This window comes from Eptesicus fuscus, chromosome 16 (assembly GCF_027574615.1).
Source record: "Eptesicus fuscus isolate TK198812 chromosome 16, DD_ASM_mEF_20220401, whole genome shotgun sequence".
NCBI classification, from domain to species: Eukaryota; Metazoa; Chordata; class Mammalia; order Chiroptera; family Vespertilionidae; genus Eptesicus; species Eptesicus fuscus.
In genome coordinates, this window is record NC_072488.1 from 22828366 (window position 1) to 22848394 (window position 20029).

General features: G+C 39.5%; 1 protein-coding gene across 1 annotated transcript in view; it reads right to left on the reverse strand.

Moving 5' to 3' along the window:
• Positions 1-5551: 5551 nt before the first annotated feature.
• Positions 5552-20029, reverse strand: part of LRPPRC (leucine rich pentatricopeptide repeat containing) — an 88726-nt gene continuing 74248 nt past the window's right edge. Inside the window, exons 31-38 of the mRNA XM_028140007.2 lie at positions 19052-19140; positions 15182-15386; positions 13335-13474; positions 13058-13173; positions 10608-10682; positions 9363-9447; positions 7244-7386; positions 5552-5714 (exon numbers count right to left, since the gene is read on the reverse strand). Of these exons, the coding sequence (XP_027995808.2) occupies positions 5658-5714; positions 7244-7386; positions 9363-9447; positions 10608-10682; positions 13058-13173; positions 13335-13474; positions 15182-15386; positions 19052-19140 (910 nt within the window). The 3' untranslated portion in view covers positions 5552-5657. The remainder of the gene's footprint in view (positions 5715-7243; positions 7387-9362; positions 9448-10607; positions 10683-13057; positions 13174-13334; positions 13475-15181; positions 15387-19051; positions 19141-20029) is intronic.

Here is a 20029-nt window from a genome sequence, read left to right on the forward strand (position 1 = left end):
TGAGACCATGCGTCCCTGGATCCGGATGAGGCCTCGTGCACCTAGACCCGGGTGAGCCCAAGTGGCCCTGGGTCTGGGAGAGGCCAAGCGTCCCTGGGTCCGGGTGAGACCATGTGTCCCAGGATCCGGGTGAGGCCTCGTACACCTAGGCCCGGGTGAGCCCAAGTGGCCCTGGGTCTGGGAGAGGCCAAGCGTCCCTGGATCCGGGTGAGACCATGTGTCCCTGGATCCGGGTGAGGCCTCGTGCACCTAGGCCCGGGTGAGCCCAAGTGGCCCTGGGTCTGGGAGTGGCCAAGCGTCCCTGGGTCCGGGTGAGACCATGTGTCCCAGGATCCGGGTGAGGCCTCGTGCACCTAGGCCCGGGTGAGCCCAAGTGGCCCTGGGTCTGGGAGAGGCCAAGCGTCCCTCGGTCCGGGTGAGACCATGTGTCCCTGGATCCGGATGAGGCCTCGTGCACCTAGGCCCGGGTAAGCCCAAGTGGCCCTGGGTCTGGGAGAGGCCAAGCGTCCCTGGGTCCGGGTGAGACCATGTGTCCCAGGATCCGGGTGAGGCCTCGTGCACCTAGGCCCGGGTGAGCCCAAGTGGCCCTGGGTCTGGGAGAGGCCAAGCGTCCCTCGGTCCGGGTGAGACCATGTGTCCCTGGATCCGGGTGAGGCCTCGTGCACCTAGGCCCGGGTGAGCCCAAGTGGCCCTGGGTCTGGGAGAGGCCAAGCGTCCCTCGGTCCGGGTGAGACCATGTGTCCCTGGATCCGGGTGAGGCCTCGTGCACCTAGGCCCGGGTGAGCCCAAGTGGCCCTGGGTCTGGGAGAGGCCAAGCATCCCTGGGTCCGGGTGAGACCATGTGTCCCTGGATCCGGGTGAGGCCGCGTGCACCTAGGCCCGGGTGAGCCCAAGTGGCCCTGGGTCTGGGAGAGGCCAAGTGTCCCTCGGTCCGGGTGAGACCATGTGTCCCTGGATCCGGGTGAGGCCTCGTGCACCTAGGCCCGGGTGAGCCCAAGTGGCCCTGGGTCTGGGAGAGGCCAAGCATCCCTGGGTCCGGGTGAGACCATGTGTCCCTGGATCCGGGTGAGGCCGCGTGCACCTAGGCCCGGGTGAGCCCAAGTGGCCCTGGGTCTGGGAGAGGCCAAGCGTCCCTCGGTCCGGGTGCGACCATGTATCCCTGGATCCGGATGAGGCCTCGTGCACCTAGGCCCGGGTGAGGCCACGTGCTCCTGGGTCTGGGAGAGGCCAAGCGTCCCTGGGTACGGGTGAAGCCAGATCCTGGGTCCGGGTGAGGCCGTGCGCCCCTGGATCCATCCGGGTGAGGCTGGGTCCCAGGCCCGGGTGAGACCACGCGCCCCTTGGGTATGGGTGAGGCCACGTGCCCCTTAGTCCGGGTGACGCCGTGCCCCTGGGTTCGGCCGAGACCAAACCAGAGGGAGTCGGACCTCCATTACCACCATTTGTCCACCATCCAGAGCTGAGGGGTCAGTGCTGACATGTACACATAAGGAACTCCTGGACATTGAAATTGGGTCTCAAAAGAACTGTTGGTCCAGGGGGAAGCTCGCTACAGATTGATTCATTTGCCTGTCAGCATAACTATTATTGCTCGTCTCACATTCAGTTCTTATTAGTATATATCTAGTGACATATGATCTCGCTCATCTAGGGGAAATGATGAACAACATAGACTGAGGAACAAGAACAGAACCAGAAGCAAGGAGGCATCGATCGGACTATCGGGCCTCAGAGGGAGGATAGGGGAGGGTGGGGGGAGGGTGGGGGGAGGGGGAGAGTTCAACCAAAGGACCTGTATGCATGCATATAAGCCTATCCAACGGTTAAGTTCAACAGGGGATTGGGGCATGCGTGGGGAGAGGGGTGGGATGGGAATGGGGGGATGAGGACAAATATGTGACACCTTAATCAATAAAGAAATTAAAAAAAAAAAAAAAAAAAAAAAAAAAAAGGACTTCTGGGGCCTCAACCCCCAATATCTAAGCTCTGAGCTACAACGTGGCACCTTTGATCTAATGAAAACAAGTGTGTGAGAACCCCCCCCCCCCCCCCCCAATGCACACAAACCATGCATCTCAGAAAGAACTGACTTGGACGGGAGGCAGGTGTTATGTGTCCATTGACTCACTCAGCGATGCTTACCGGGCACCCACCAGTGCCAGGCTCTGACGAATGGGTTTGTCTGACTCACGCTCTTGGGAAGGAAATGACAAAAATGAGTAAATAATGAGAATTTCAGCAAGTGCACACCTGGGGCAGGGCTGGTGAACATACTCCTTTTAGAGAGCTCTCTAAGCAGGGTGAGATCAGACCACTGTCCAGATTGTGTTTTTGCTCTTCCTGGACACAATGTTGTTTCTTTCCTTCATGCAAAGAAGAAAAAGGTAAGTGGCTATTTTGAATTTGCTAATGCAGCCATTTCTTTTATTTGTACTGAGGCTATATAATGTGGGCTTTGTAAAGTCTGCAGGATACATTTCTAATGGAAACACTCGCGTGCACGACTACAACAGCAAAGCAATAAATTACCATGATTTTGTACCCCCTGCAGCTCTGAGTTCCATCATACCTCAGGAATGTTGCTTTCACTTATAAAAACTCTACAGATATTGGTTTGCCAGAAAAACAAATATTAAATGAAAATTGTGCTCAAAGACGTGAGAAAAAGTGTGCAGTCAGTCATTGAAGACTTGAGAAATAAATTGCACTGGGGAGAACAATTTGCGATATATAGCTTGCTTAATAATTTACTGGAATTTGCAAACACGGTGATTATGCCAGGCAACGGGTATTTGATTAAATGGAAGAAAATAGCCTTACAGTGTAAGCTGTCCAGAGACTGGGAACACTTGTACTAACGTGAAAGGTTTTTGTATTTGTTTTTTTTAAATTGGAATATTCTTAGAGATTGCAATTTTACTTTTAGCTGGATTGCTTGTTTTTTGTATTCTCATAGCAACTAAATGACTAGAGTACTAGCATGTGCTATATGGCTGTGATTCTGGGCATATTAACTCTTGCCCAGAGTAAGATTTAGTAAGCCCTTGTTTTCTCGCCATGAATATCGGGCAAGAGGGGGGCCTGGCACATGGTAACATGTTCATGTTAGATGTGAAGAACCCACAGAACTGACTACAGGTAGCTCGCTTTACTGTGAACTCAATCAAAGCCAGGATTGTGCTTGGCCTGGGGATATGGACATGAAGCAAAGAACTGGTCCGTCCGTAGGGAGCCACAACCTGTGTTTTTCAGTGGCTTTGGGAGCCCTGGAAAGAGAATAATTGATATACCGGATGGGGAGAGGGGCCAGAGAAAGTGATGCCGGCCTAGTAAGCATTCAGGAGGAAGGAATAGGAGGGTGAAGCAGAGGAACAGCGTGCTGCAGACAGCCCGTGTGGAGGGGATCCGAGTCATGATGTCTGTAAAATGCTCCTGCTCTTCTGACAAGGAAAGGTAAAATCCCCTGCATTTTAAGTGTTGATTTATCATATATCCAACTCTACTAATTCTTGCCAACTCTGTACCGCAGGGATCTCAAATGAGCTATCTTAACAGATGAACAGAGACTTCACCGGTTCTCCACACACTGTACACCCAGGAGATTCCAGGAACAAGAGGCCACCACACAATTTTTAATTTAAAATTTTAAGAGTCATGTCCTTGAAATGGCTAAAAGCAGTTATACAAAAATCTGGACTACAAGTTATTCAAAGCATTTCACATTAAAATTATATTAGGCTCAAATACACGGATGCTCAGTTACATATAAAACACACTAGTTTCCAATGATGTGTACTTTTTAGAATTAGCTGTTTGCTTATAATTTGAACCTAAAACGTATTATTGAGCATTGCTATAATTGTGTTTACTCTGCATTTCCACTCATTTCAATTTCATTGGTAGATATTAGAAAGCATCCATTCACAAGCCCACCTATAATACACAATTATTAAATTTTAAATATTTACATTCAAAAGGGAAAGCCAATCAGTGCTAAAGATATGACACGATAGTTAATCACGTAATATATTCAATTAGCTGTTTAGAACGCTAGGTTAGGATTTGTGCCCATTTCCTCTGCACTACACCACATTTCACCAGCCAATACACAGGCTGGCTTGGAGTCACTTCATGCGATTGAGATTGTACTGTTTCCCCAAAGACGACAGCGAAGTCCAGATTATGCCCCAGGGTTATGCCTCATTTTAGAGACCTCTACTAATGAACCTTAATAAAACTGAGCTCAACTATCAGCATAACTGCAAAAAATAGGGCCTGCTTCAGTGGAATCACTAATGGAGTGAGGCTCATGGCAAATCCGGAAATATAACCACAGCACGTGCAGGTCCTGCACCCAAGTCACAAGGAAAATTTCATTAAGTCCTCTGGGTCTAATGGTTCCTTAGGTCTAACTACAAAAAGATGAAGAATATGGCCAATGTCATAACATTTATTTATTGGCTCTCCTCCATCATCCCACCCTCTCAAGCAATCTGGCGGCTCTAGGTGCAGGATGGCTGGTCCCACAGACAGGTTAGCAGTACAAACAGCAGGTCAAGCTATTTCCCCAAGGCCAGGCCGCCCTCCCCACTGCCCCCCGGCCACTAAGTAAACAGTGGGAAGCAGGTAAGTGATCACTGATTTCAAATAGACAAGGAATATAACAAAAAGGGGATAACTCTCAAATGAAACATTTTCAATCCCCATACCTTTGTAATGGCAAATTGACTATCATCTTACATTTTTTATAGTACCTATTTACAATGTAGATATTAACAGGCAAGAAAAACAATTTGGAGATAAAACTGAATGTACACCAAGATTCCACTCCTTTGTATATTAAGTCACATATTTATAGGATCTGAGTATGAAGTAAGAGGCTCAGTGTAGGAGTATTTTGTGCTGACAATTCCTGAAACCAGAATGAGAGGAAGTGCCTGGCTCTATGTCATGATCAGTTAGGACTCAGACTCAGTTTTGGAGACTTCTATGAGCAGAGGCTCATGGGAGCTATTGTGGTAGAGGGAACGCATGGTGAGGAACCTCTAGGCATTGGCAAATAGTACCCCGACCAAGGGCAAGCAACAGTCTCTTTGATTCTGCTTCCCTGGAAAATGAGCACTGGGTTTGATGGCTGGTAAGATACCTTCTAGCACCAACATTTTACAAAACTGGAAAATTATGCAGGGCTTCATACATGTAAAGAATTGATATATCATAGAATACTAAACATTAGAAAACTCATTGAACGCCATTCTGTGCAGTTCCAACCTTCTTCAGATAAACAATATTAACAAGTAAGTCTTCAATAAAGGAACAACCTTTTAATAAAAATAATAAATGAAATTGAGTACAGGGCCGGAAGATGAGTCAATTGGAAGACCCTGAAAAATTATGGCTTCATACATACATTAGGAACCTCAAAGAAAATGCCATAGGTTTATGTTGTAGGCAAACCCAAAAAGGTCTGGTGACCAAGTGCACACAGCTATCAATGAGATGTTGTATTTATCATATCCCTTATTACCAATAATACAAGCACATAAACAGATTAACTTTTCATTTATTTATTTTTGTCCTCTCAAATACATTTAAAAAATAACATTTTAGACACAGAATCACAAATACATAAAAAAACAAAGTAGTGCGTGCTTGCTTCACAAAGGAGTTTCCCTTAATTCCTTTAGCTGCTTTGCATAAAATTCAAAGCTTTCCTGTTGAGGAGATAAAAAGGAAGGTAAGGTAAGGTAAGATTTACTAGCAAGAGGTGATGGCACAAAACTTAAAAATCATGAAGTACTGCAAACTGGCAGCAGCACTTTGTTTCATGAAATCGTCAGCCCCAGATTCAGAGTAAACGCTAGCACCAGGAGCTTGCGTGAGCGTGTGCGTGTGCGTGAGCATGTACGTGTGCGTGTGCGTGTAGGTACCTGGGCATGGACAACTGTGGTGTTTGAGTCAACATGGTGTGTGACTTTCAGTTCAATGACACAATAAAAAGAAATACTGCTTATGATTCCTCTTGTTAAATAGAACAATAAAAACAATAGCCAAGGCATAGAAACAACTTAAATGTCCAATGAATGGATGGATAAAAAAGATGTGCTATACACACCAGTGGAATATTATTCAACCATAAAGAAGAATGAAATCTTGCCATTTGCAACAATATAGATGGACCCTGCAAGCATTATACTAAGAGAAGTCAGACAGAAAAAGATAAATACAATAAAATCTCACTTATAGTAGAATCTAACTAACAAGACACAAAACAGAGCTCATCTAAAGAAGACTGGTGGTTGCCTGAGAAGAGGTGGGGGATGAAATGGGTGAAGGGGGTCAAAAGGAACACATTTCCAGCTATAGAACCAGTAAGTCATGGGGATGTAATATACAGCATGGTGCTTATTAGTTAATAATACTGTACTGCATGTGTACAAGTAGCTAGCAGAGTGGTTCTTCAAAAGTTCTCATCACAAGAAAAAAATGTTGTTACTACGTATGGTGATGGATATTAACTGGACTTATTACAGTGTCATTTTGCAATACATACAAGTATCAAATAATTACATTGTACACTTGAAGCTAATATAATGTCAATTATATCTCAATAAAAAATGTCCTAAGTGAAGAAATAAAAACAAACTTATTTAAATTGAATAAGCAATTAACAGTTCTATAATACCCCTGGCTATTGAAATATAGGTTATGAAATGCTATTTCAAGTTGAAATAATGAGAAAACCACCCCAAGGACATTTGATAAATTCATAACTATAGTTGAAAGTCTGAAACTGACCTTGTATTTTAAACCTCACTCCCAGAGGGTTACGTTCTCCCACAGCCCATGCCCAATGAATGAAGGTTCAGTTCTCGAAACCCTCCCCTGAGGGTTTTCCACAGAGATCTAATCCTCATGTAATTAAGTATTCAACTTATTTTTTTTACACATTATTGTGAAGGGTTCATAAATCTGTAGAGGTGATTTTTTCCCCTTAAGAAATATGCCGAAACCGGTTTGGCTCAGTGGACAGAGCGTCGGCCTGCGGACTCAAGGGTCCCAGGTTCGATTCCGGTCAAGGGCATGTACCTTGGTTGCGGGCACATCCCCAGTGGGGGGTGTGCAAGAGGCAGCTGATCCATGTTTCTCTCTCACTGATGTTTCTAACTCTCTATCCCTCTCTCTTCCTCTCTGTAAAAAATCAATAAAATATATTTTTAAAAAAAAAAAAAGAAATACTCACAGGGGGCTCAGGGAAAGGGACAGGCTCTCCAGCATTCTTCAGCAAAACTGCATAACGTTTTAGAAACAGATTATCCAATTTTATGTTCTTTGCAGTCAAATTTTCATACAGTGCTTTGGCAGATGAGACATCTTTGCTCACGCCTAAAGAAAAAGATGTTAGTCACAGATAAAGACAACCTGTATTACTCTTTTCCCAAAACACTTAGCTATTCAGGGACTCCTACCTGGATGGCTTTATCCCAAATGAACACTTAACTACTGTTAGCAAAAGCCACATTCGGAATCTACAAGCACCCTCACTCCTTCCCCACACTTCTCATTCACTGAGTGTGTGCGTGTGCGTGTAGGTGTTTATACATGGGTATGGAAGGTTGAGGTGTTTGAAATAGACATGGTGTAGTGACTTTCAGTCACCACGAAAGAGAAGGAAAATGACAAATACAACTATTTTAAAAGATCCATGATTGTAAAAGTGACTACAAACCGAAATCCTCAACTACAGAGTAAGCACACACCATTCAACTCTCTTCTGCTTAAAACCACACTCTGAAATCAATGTAATTCAGGGATTGTCGTGGTGAGGGACATGTAAATTATGCAGAATCTTTATCTACATCAGTATCAAGATCATCAGCTAAACAACATCAAAAAGATTTTTAATACAGTCTTCTGTTATAAAATAAGCAAATGCGAGGAAAACAGTTAGCTACAACGACAAAAAAAAATCCATACAAAATCAATCCACATGAAAAGCTATATACATCTACCTATTAACAATTTACACTACTATTTCACTTAAGTGGGTGAGCGAGTAGCCCAGGAGCTAGGGTTAGCTGGCTCTCCACCTTGGCTGATTTACAGAAGTTTCCTTTTTACATTTACTGCTAAGATTATAGGGGCTCTGTTATTAACTGCTGGTAACTGTTAACATCTAAGCACCTAACAACCCCCTTACCCTACACTAATGTTCTATAAACAACCCCAACGGTGGCAGCTCCAGGGCGGGCCTCCAGAATGGACATCAGAAGTTTAGAAATCAACCGAAGGATCACCCAAAAGGGAGCGAGGGTGATGATGCAGCAGCTCTCACTGTGTCTGAACAGATCTTTGTAGGCTGGGTGAACTCAATTTCCTGTGTCAATCCTTTCCCTGCCATGCCAAGGGGCCATCTTCCAGAAAGCCGCTCAGAAAGCTCTGATCTTCCCTTTCACCACTTCCTGGTCTCCCTGCTTCTTCTCCCTCCCAATTCCCAAGTGCGATTACACAATTTAATAGTTTGATGCTGTTTGACCCTATTTCATGTTACTTAGTTATTATTTAATATCTGCCAATGGAACTCTGAGAAGGTTTATGATTATAGCTCTGTTTTCAAATACTTCATGTTCTCCTGACAAGGGTGGAAAACCAGAGGGCCAATTTACTAATTAATGCTGACTGCAACCTGTTGTCCTGCCAACAATAAAATCAAAAAAGCAGTTATTTATTTACCTCCTGCCTCAAGGGAGCAAATCGGTGGTTGGCAGATGGCAGGTGATCTAAACTTAGAAATGCTACCGTGTATTTGGATTACTGAGGGAACTTTAGAATGTTCCCTCTCATATGTGATGGGCAGGCAATCAGGAAACTCCCTAAAAGACAGGAATTTCAACTGTGACTAAAGGTAAAATTTTGGAGCCTACTTTTTAGTAAAGGGCCTATTATATCAAAGGCCTTGGTAGGCAAGAAGGGTACTGAAGGAGCAAGAAGGCAAGGCAAGTGGTAGTCTCAAGTATGTACCTATTTCATGCAATGTTTCAGGTGGCAGGGCCTTGGGGAGAGTCGATTGGTTCCCACTATGTAAACCCAACTGGACTTCCAAGACTTCCCAGGAGCCCGGGATCCCACTCAACACACAGGGCCGCTCTGAAGATGCTCAGTGATACTTGTTTTTATGTTAAAGATATATAAATAATTTCATATTTTTCCTCATAGTTTTTAAACATATTCTAAAGCTAAGTAAATTATTTACATAATTATCTGGTATTTATGACTTCTACCTTGAGCTAAAGACTAACTTAGTTGACTATATCATAAATATTTAAATCACTTAAATAATATAGTCAGATTAAACTACTTACTACAGCTTTTCATGATGCAAGTGTATATTTCTTCTTTTTCAATTAATTCAGGAATCAGTTCTATTAAAGATCTCAGTATTGGTGTCTAGGATATTAAAATAGAAGTCAGAAGAACTGTGAAATAAAACACTGATATATAAACATTAAATCACAAAATCTTGACAATAATTACAATAGAACTGCCTACTCAATTTAATAGACTATTTCCCTTCTGTATACAGGCTGGGTTCAGTTCTAGACTACTGCAAGAAAGCAAGTATCATAATAAGCAAGTCGTAATTTTATTTGCTAGATTAAATTTGAAAAAAAATAAAAAATAAAAAGCAACATCGCCTGGCTGGCATGGCTCAGTGGTTAAGCATCAAACTATGAACCAGGAGGCCACGGTTCAATTCCCGGTCAGGCACAAGCCCGGGTTGCAGGCTTGATCCCTAGGATGGGGCATGCAGGAGGCAGCTAATCAATGATTCTCATCAATGATGTTTCTATATCTCTCTCCCTCTTCCTCCCTCTCTGAAATCAATAAAAATATACCAAAAAATTTGCAATTAGGTAAAAACAAATTTTTAAAGTGTGTGTGTGTGGGAAGTGTGTAGAAATTAAGGAAATCTTAGACCTCCCAGACTGGAAACAACCTAAATGTTTCACAATAAAACAAACATTATAATTGGCACTCAATTTGAAACTTCATAATGTGCCCAAATAAACTAAGAATGGGGTTCCTGGTGATCAACTGGTAAAATCAGATCTAAATAATTATTTTTGGAAATATGCTTTTATTTTTTTTTTTAATCAAAAATAGGACTTGGTTCTGTTCTACGCACCATGCATGAATCTTTTAGGTACGTGCACAAATTGAGAACATTAATTTTTGGCACATACCAGTTTTAAGGCCAAATGGCTAAACTACCAGATGGTTAAAAATGGTAAAAAATGGCCTCGTGATGAGGGGAATGTTTCTGCACACTGTTACACGTACCAAGTGACCTAAGCAACAGGATTTTTATCTCCTGTTTCTCTGGGCCCTTCCTGGGGGCTCCTAATGCATATGCAGCATTCACTGCATGAACTTGTTTTGCGTTTCCAGTTCAACTAAGGAGCCACACCAACTTTTTATCAACATTTAAAAATGTAAACAAGTATAGACAAGTGAAGTCTTCGATCTTCAGTGTTTTTAGATCAGGCCCTGAAGCAACAAGACTGGCTTATAGCATCATTGACTTGTCGGCAAGTTAAGCATAGTACCTTTCCTGGCCTCTGGGAACTCCTCATAAAGAACACCACGAAAATTGGGGTTTGTTCAGCAATTGCACCACATCTCTAAAAATTGAAACATTACTCAGTAAGTGAAGGTTTCTGATAAACAAGCAGACCAAGGCAATTATTTCCAATTAAGAAAGTTCACAATAATACAGTAATGTATCATTACTAATAGGAAGGCCTAGTGGTCGACCAATATTTTTAAGGCAAGAAAAAAGAACCATGTCAAGCTTTTGTGAATGCTACCCTTGGCTTTGCAAGTATAAAAGTTTGTTTAAGAAGACAAGGGAGAAATTAAACTAGTGCTTCAACAACCACAGAATAAGGTTTAGGACTGCAAAGAAAGAGGAAAAAAAGAAACACTACTCCTCTCCAATTATACTGCCAAGCATTCACAAGTGAGCTAGGGATCATAAGGTTAATTATACATTTAATAAGGTGTCAGGGAGATAACTGCTCGTTTCTTTATAAAAATTAAAATGTACAAAGCAAGTTCTCTTTAAAGTATAATTACCTACACTTATGCATACAAAAGGACTGATTTCAATCTCTCTATTTTATAAAAGGCTTTCATTGCGACAGCCAGTGCTTGAGAAAGACACAAAAGTTAAACTAAAAAAAAAAAGTTTATATGACAGACCACATAAATCAAGTGTCTACCCAATCTTAGATGCAACAGTAAAATCAAATATGGCAAGACAATATTTTAGTTTACACTCTTCATAGATGTCATTCCTTAAGTTTCTAAAAGCTCATTCCTCTTTCAAAGCTTTAAAACATTGTCAATACTAAAACGAATAATATAAAAAGAACTTTTGGGGACACACAGAACATTTACATTATAAACTGATGTTTTCGACATCTGTGAATAAAGTATTCTTCGGCACAGTAAGAATAATCTTTTACTATTTGACAAGCAGGTAAAGGATGGGTAAAGGCTTTATCATTTGAAACCTCAGTCTACTGAAGGGATGAAAACGAAAAGACGGCTGCTGTTGCATAACACTCAGCGGTCACCAAGAGCTGCTGGGCAGGCCGCTATGGCTGAATGCAGCTCCGAGGGCAGCAGGCTCCCACCCCAGGTGCTAAGAGCCGGTTCAGAACAAGCTGGTAGAGGAAATAACAAGCGCCACCCTTCTAAAGAACCATCAAAATACTGTGTTAAAATTGAACAAATACTACCACATGTATAATTAGATATGCAAATACTCCTAGTAGGTACACTGAGAAATGTACACACAAAGATAAAGCATTCGAGTTTATTTCTTTCAAGAGAGAATCTGAAATGCTAATGGCAGGAAGAATTAAAAATTCCTGAAATCCCTATCATAAACTTCCTTTTCTGTTTTGTTTGTTTTTGTTTTTTTGAAGGTAAAGAAACCAAACCAAACGATAGAATTTTCAATTAACTGAAATTTCTCTCTGGCCAGAAAAAGAAGTACAAAAGCCTTAAAGGAAGTGCCAATTTACACTTTTTACAAAACTGTTAACACAGACATATTTCTCAGGCATACCTTTTAAAAATGGCTTGGATTCTACTCTCAAACTAGAAGAACTTTAAGGACTGAAACTAGAGCTCTGGTAAACGAGTAGTTTTATCATCCCTCTCTACTACTTAAAAATGTAAGTGAATGTAATATTATTTACTATCAGAAATCGGCCCCAGACCTCAATTTGACACAGGGAGTCTACACAAACACGCCGCCGGCAGGATCGGGTGACTGTTTGACTGCCGCCCGCTGGGAAGGGGCTCCGCAGTGGGGCCTGTTTGTGTACATTGCCAGTGGCAGCTCCGATCACCCACCGTTCCCCACTGTTCCCCACTTGGAGCGGCTTTATATTTAGTGCTGCTAAAATAGCAGGAATGCAGTTGTCTCCTTCCCTGAAGATTGCTAATTTAACTGAGAGTGTGGGCCACAGAGACCTGCGTTTGCCGTTTAATATGTCTGCGACACACAAGTGCATAGAAAGCAAATTCAACTCTTAATAAACCTTGAATAAGGCACTGAAAATGTTTGAGTATTCAAGTGGAAGCGGTACTTGAAAAGCAAACATTTCCTACTTTTTGTTTGCAAACTGTGTTGCCATGGTAATGCATCGTATTTAGAGCATTAGAGAAATTAAAGTAGGAAATCAAAAGAATTGTTACCTATCTGTAGAGAAACATTTGTCTTTAAATCATTTCATCAAAACAAGTCTTCCCTCTGCGCCCCTCCCCTCTACAATCCAAGGACATTTCCAATCTGATTTGGCACAGCATCCTACAATTCACAATCCAGTCCTTATCGTGCAACCTTGACTCACAATGAACTTAAATGTGCTAGCAGCACCACAATTCCATTCTAATATTCTACCACACACTTGTGTCACGTAATTTCTCAATTTACTTCTGACGAGCCACCAGCCCCACTGCTCCATGTGTGGTGGGTCATTACCTCTAGGAGAGCTCTGGCATCATCCACCTTGCCCGAATCCACAAGCTGAAGGAAAAGGTCGGTGACAGGTTTGTATACGGCAAACTGATTGGCCAATCTCTCTGCCATGATGCTTACTGGGAAAAAAAAAAAAATGACAGGGGAGAAAAATCTTTCACTTAAACCATCCACCAAAGAAATTTGGTCCAGCCTCACTAGAGAGAAAATGTGGTTCCGTTTTGTGTGTGTATTATTTGTTTTTTGTTCCTTTTTTAAAAGCAAAAAATAGCTAACTTACTCTTTTCAAGTGCTGGTTCCAACTGCTCCTCTATTACTTTTCTGAATAAGTATGCCAAGCCAAAATACTGGGTTTCCGTGGTTTGATTCCCTGAAGTAAGCATACTTTCAATGTTTTCTATTGCAACATCTATGTTATTGCTGTAAAAGAAAGATATAAAGAAATACTTGCTCTTGTATTAATATTTCAGGTAGTTTTCATATGAGAACTTACCTTGGGATTCACACATGCAAATGCTTAGGGGAAAAAAGGAAATACATTCATAATTAACCAGAAAAAACACTATGCAAGTTGAACCCAATCATACTTTGGTAGCAAAAACAATCCCTAGGTGATTTATGCTACAATAATGAAAAGTAGTTGCTTATTTGAAAACACTGCTCTAGAGACAAAATCAAACTACTATATATACAAGCATTATAACTTTAAAAAATTGTATCTTAAATATTTAATTTGATTTTGTAGCTCTTTGGATATAAAATAAAAACTTGTGTAAGTGCTACAACTTTGGCTGTATAATCTACAATGGTCACTACTGCATAAAGTTACTATGTACCATCTCAGGATTCTTAAAGATGCTGATGATGTCTTTAAAAGGTGTACTTTCAAATCTCTCAACCGATAGTCACAATAATTTTTTCTCTCTCAGGTATTATAGAACATTTGAAAAATATTCAATTTATATTAAAATTATCAGAAAAAAGTATCTTCACACTTTACATTAAAAATTCAATTACATGGCCTTATTTAACAAGTTACAGTAAAAAAATTATCTTTATAACTTCTGGGGTAAAGTACTCTTTAATTGCTACTTTACAGTTATGGCACTCCAAATAATTTTTATGTTGAAATTATTACCTAAAACATAAGAATTCTCTAACTAAAAATGAACACCCATTACAATAAATTTTTCTTACAGGTCTTAGTTAGAAAAATTATTCACTAGTAAATAAAAACATATTCTCCACATCATATAAAACTGTGTTTTTATGATAACATTTAAAAATTCATCTGCTCTTACTTGGATAATTTCCTTGAACTTAACATAATGACATTTTCTCATTAACGGGAAAGTTTCAAGTTCTGTTGGGGAAATAGTTTTAAAAGGTAAAACGAAACACAACTTCTCTGCCGAAAGATATAGAAATCAAAAAAACGCTAAAAAACACAAACATTACATTTTAGTATCATAACCCATTAAATATATGTAAGATTAACTACTAAAGTACATTTTTTTCTAAAGGCCTAAAGAGGTCAATTCCATAATTATCCTCATGAATTTTGAACTTGAGAAAGTTAATAAAAATCAAGTTACTTCTTTCTACAGTGGTGATTCTCACAAGGAATCTAGTGTTGGTGGTAAGAGAATCACCTCTATATACCTCCTTTTTTGTGGAGCTGTAATGACAGGGTAGATGGTAGGAGGGTGGGAAAAGAGAAACTCCTATTTCAAACAAGCTTGCTGGGCCCTCTATTTCACAATGTTCTACTAGACTGTCACCCTCAGTGTTGCTGACAATCAATGAATTCATTTTTCACTTCGGTAACAACATGTTTCCACAAGGGCCTGGCCTGTATGAATGAGAACAGTTAGCAACCGTGAAACAAATTTTACGAATTTGAAAAATTTGATAAATGTTTTTTATTCTGATTTAATTTAAAGCTAACACATATTTCATAATATATAATAAAGTATTCCCAAACAGAGAATGGTCAGCAACTGGCATCAATATTTCCTCTTTAGTTGATGTGGTTTCTAATAGCTTTAAAAAGTTTTAAAAGGTAGTATTAGAGGTAATGTCCCTCCCAGCATCTGAAGGAGAAAAAGAAAGCTTGAAAATACTCACTTCTTTATTTGTGCCAAAGCAATGTTATTGATGAAAACCATATGTGAAAGTCCAATCAACTCTTCGAGTCCATTTACCATCTTCTGAATTGCTTGTATGCTTTCTAAATCACCCTTCAAAGCACACGCCTGAATCAGGCGGGTCACTGCTAACTTAGAAGGTGTCTGCCCCTGATCCAAGGCCGTCTTTAGCATTGTTAGAGCCTCTACAATAGAAGAGCAGGTGACAGAGTTTTTCTTGTTTTAACCATAATGACTTTAATGCACTTTGAAAACCAGCTTTTAAATACAAATACCAAATAGCTATAGACAAAAAGCTATGAATAATTTATCCTAGAATACAGAAAATATTAACACTTTATAAAAAAACCTAAAAAAATAGCAATTTATTTGACTACCTATAAGATAGAGACCAGAGAAATGTCTTCTTCTTTTTTTTTTTTTAAATGTCTTCTTTAAGTCACAGAAAATACAAATGATATTGAAAGAATGTGGGTACCATTCTGGGAAAACATTTAGTCAATTCAAGGAAGTTGACAAGTTCAGAGGAATATAAATAAGAATTTTAAAAAATAAAGTTTCCAAAAATACGTAATTTCTACTATACTAGTATTTATACTTTCCCAGACTTTATTATACTCAAAAATTAGATGATTATCAAATCTTCTAATATTCCAAAGATTCTTTCTGGAAAACAATATCTTCTTCTAATTCAAACAGGATCAATTATGCAATAGCAGCCAAACTGAAACATTCAACTTTCACACTAGCAAATTTATTTTACACTTCTGAAAAATATCTTGTAGGTAGTTTCTTGCACTCATTTTTCTAAGAAAATAAAACATCAGATTTCCATAGATATAGCCACAGAAATTTTTTTTTTCTTAAGTACCTGATTATGGATAAATTTGGAACATCCTTTTGATTTACTGACTCATGCAAGTGTAGTGAATTCGTTATATTAAATCAAGTGGTGGATTGAGTGAAAATATAATACTTAGCATAACAATTAACACTACTACTACTACCAAAAAAACCTTCACAGCTTACAGCAATTAAAGCAATGTAACCTAGACAAAACTAAGACTCTCAAAACAGCTTTCCAAATAAGGAGAACCTTTCTTTTATAGAAGAATGGAGAAAGGGTAATAATTAAAGTCTATTACAAGTGATATAGTGAAAAGACAATGAATTCAGTGTTTATTACTGAATAAACAATTTATAATAACTCCAAACCCCAGTTATTCTCAAATGGGGAAAAGAGGAAACCGGTAGTTTAAAAGGCATATTTAATAAAATTTTATAAATATGTACATATAGGTAACAAAAAATGTTAATATAATTTATAGAAAATACGCTTGGTAACATCTTTTTAACTGGTGGTCATACACAGATAATTTCAGGATATATATATATTTTTAATACGTTTTATTGATTTTTTACAGAGAGGAAGGGAGAGGGATAGAGAGTTAGAAACATCAATGAGAGAGAAACATCGATCAGCTGCCTCCTGCACACCCCCCACTGGGTATGTGCCTGCAACCAAGGTACATGCCCTTGACCGGAATCGAACCTGGGACCCTTGAGTCTGCAGGCCGATACTCTATCCACTGAGCCAAACCGGTTAGGGCAATTTCAGGATATTTTTATTAACCAAGAATATTGTCAGCTAGGGAGGATTTTTCCACCAGTGAATTAAAATTAAAACAAAAATAAGATAATGATTATGATGATAGTAACTAGCATTTATTGAGCTTTAACTACATTTGTTGAGCCTTTACTACATGCCAGGCACAGTAGTAAGCAACTACACTCACAACTACCCAAGCACCAATTTTACAGGTGAGAAACAGAGGCAGAGAGTTTAAATAATTTGCCCAAGGGTCATATTGCTAGACACTAACCCAAGGACCTAACCACCGCAGAGCCTGCATCAATGGATGCACATGTGCATGACAGAGTGGAGGATCCAGGAGAAGAGATCACATCATATCTACCCTCAAGGAGTATGGCACTTAGAACCTTAATCATATTCCCAGGACCTGCCTTCTCTACAGTTTATGACTTAAGAGACAATAAAAACCAGTACCTATCCCCACCTGATCCTTTTCACTCTCACCTAATTTATTAGTCATATTGATTATATTGCAAAGGTAACAGGTATCAGCTATTAATATTCCAAAATAGTATTTGCTTATAAAATTAAAAATGAATTGGCTTTATTTTTCTTCCTGTTTTAGATGGGATTGAGAAAAAGAAACGTAAAAAAGAGAAGAGGATTTTAAAAATTGGGAGCTCAGCCACAGAGCAAAATAAAGACATGGGGACAGTGCCAACACGATTCCCATCCTCGCCCATAATCATTTTAACAACAGGTAAGTCTGTGTTGAGGCACAGGAGGTGGCTCATGGTTCCTGCTCTCAGCCAACTTCCAGTTCAACTGCATAGCTGAGATGTGAAAATTACAAGTCCAAGTTTCTTATGGTTTCTCCAGGGTATCTCACATATAAGTAGGGGGTAGTAGTCAAGTTAAATTCAGTTCAGGTTCCGCTCAAAAATTAATCCCTTGAAATTAAATAAGTGTTTTATTCTTATCTCCGTGCCTACAGATATATATAAACTAAAATACCAATTTGACAAAAAGCCTCTTTTGAAAATGAAAGCTTTTAAAATATTAAAAACAAGCCCTACAACACTCAATTATGACTCAAGGCTGTCCAAAAAGACTGTGTAGGCTGGCCCTGCCTGTGGAATGCTGAGGTGAAAATTTTGCAAAGAGAGAAACTATCACTTACACAGTCCATCCTAATCAATTAGGAAGACACCTAAAGATCAGCGCATTTAGGTATTACAGGCAACATTAACGCTACACAATCAGAGAGCAACTTTCTCTGAGGGATATGACATTATTTAATAAACACACAAGTGAGGAATAACATCATTATTAGACTGGTGAAGAAATAAGTAACATATCGAATAGTTAAAAGCTTTTTTCAACCTTCCTTAAAGATTTCCTAAGTGGGTTTTTGTCATACTGGCAAAACTATGGTGTTCCTATACTGACTACAATTCAAATGTAAACCTAACCATGAAAAGATGTGTACCTAATTTTAAGGTTCATCATTTTCCCCCTGGGGAGAGCTCATTCATAAGACCTCCAGATCCAAACCCATTCTTCAGCAAACCCATAAACAGCTTCTACCGAACAAGCGGCCCCTATCCCAATCCTCCCCAAAGTCATCTCTATATATTTCTGGTATTATCCTCTTAATATTTATTTAAAAACTCTAAATTCCAAACTCCAAACAAACACCACATTTTATTACTGATGGTATTATGAACTATTAAAAAAGTATTAGATTAAGTTTTAAAAATCAATATTATAATCATTTGGTGCACAATCCCACACATTTAACACTCAATTTAACTCATTTGCTATCTCACACACAACCAACACAATATGCAAGAAACAACTGCTGGGAATTGTTTTAGATGCTCTAAAGTAAAGTATGTTAATTTCCAAAGCAAAGTGACTTGTGCTGTGAATTTTAACGCACTTGAAAGCCTGTACTTTCTCTCGTTCTGGAACACAAATTTTGCATGTCTGAAGAGCTGTGATTCATCTTAAGAAAACCCATCTTGTGTTAAATGGAATGGAAACTGGACTAAGTGGTCAAATGACAAGTACATTCATATTCAAGCTGTATTATAAATGCATGTACAGTAATTTACGTCTCTCAGCTACCACAAAAGGCTCTTGATAAGCAGGTAATTTGCTAAATGGACTCCTTTATCCAAGTATTCGAAGGGCGTTACAAGAAAAATCTGCAGAGGCATTAATGTGACGTAAAGGTCAAGCATTGTGACATACCTTTCAAATAATCCCGCCTAACTTGCGTTATGATGAGGAGGCTGTTGGCAGCATCGTTCAGTGTGAAGCCCTTGATGTGGGTCTCAGCGCTAAAAGAAGCAGACATTTAGAAAGGAATTACTGACATGCTTCTGATACGATAATAAATGGTTGAGCACCAAGGTGAAATTATAAAAACTACTGTTCGTATGTTAAAAATATTGCTGCAAAATATCGACCTGGAGACAGCTTTTGTGTTATCCTGTCAATGGTTATAGAAGGATAATTTTTTTTTGCATTCTGACAGATGACAAAGTTGGAAATGAGCAACAAAAGAAACAAAGTACAAGATTTTTTTAAACAATCGGTTCAGATGCTGACATATTAGATGACTAAAATAACTGCATGCCCTGCATTGTTCTGCTGTATCCTAAGCTGGATCCCTTTTCCTCTTTTTTCTACATTCACCATAATTATAAAATGTAAAACTATTCTTTCGGCAACAAAAATGAACACTTATTTTCAGCACTGTATATTTTAAACATAAACTAAAGCATATTACTAACTAGCCTCATATCACTTGGTTGATTAATTTTTAATTTGCTGTCATCATACAGTTTTTAAAGGTGAACATACTGTAGAACTAAAACCATTGTTACATTAAAATTTAAAATTTCACACAACAATCTTGTCCTGGACTTAAAAATTTAAAATAAAACCCCCCAACTTTTTAAAACCCAAGAGCAAAAAAATGCTTTACTTATGACTAAAACCTACAGGATTTAAAAAACAAACAAACAAACAAACAAACCCTAGTCAGAGATGATTTCTGTTTGCTACACTGTTTGTACATCTCCTGTGATGAAATTTCAGCATCCCAGGGCTCACCGCCCGATTAGGAAATCTCCACAGGTCAGAAAGAGCAAAAGCAATTGCTGCCATTTGCCTTATCAAGCTCAGTGATGATCTTGCTGCCAACAACCTCAGCCTGCCGACGTG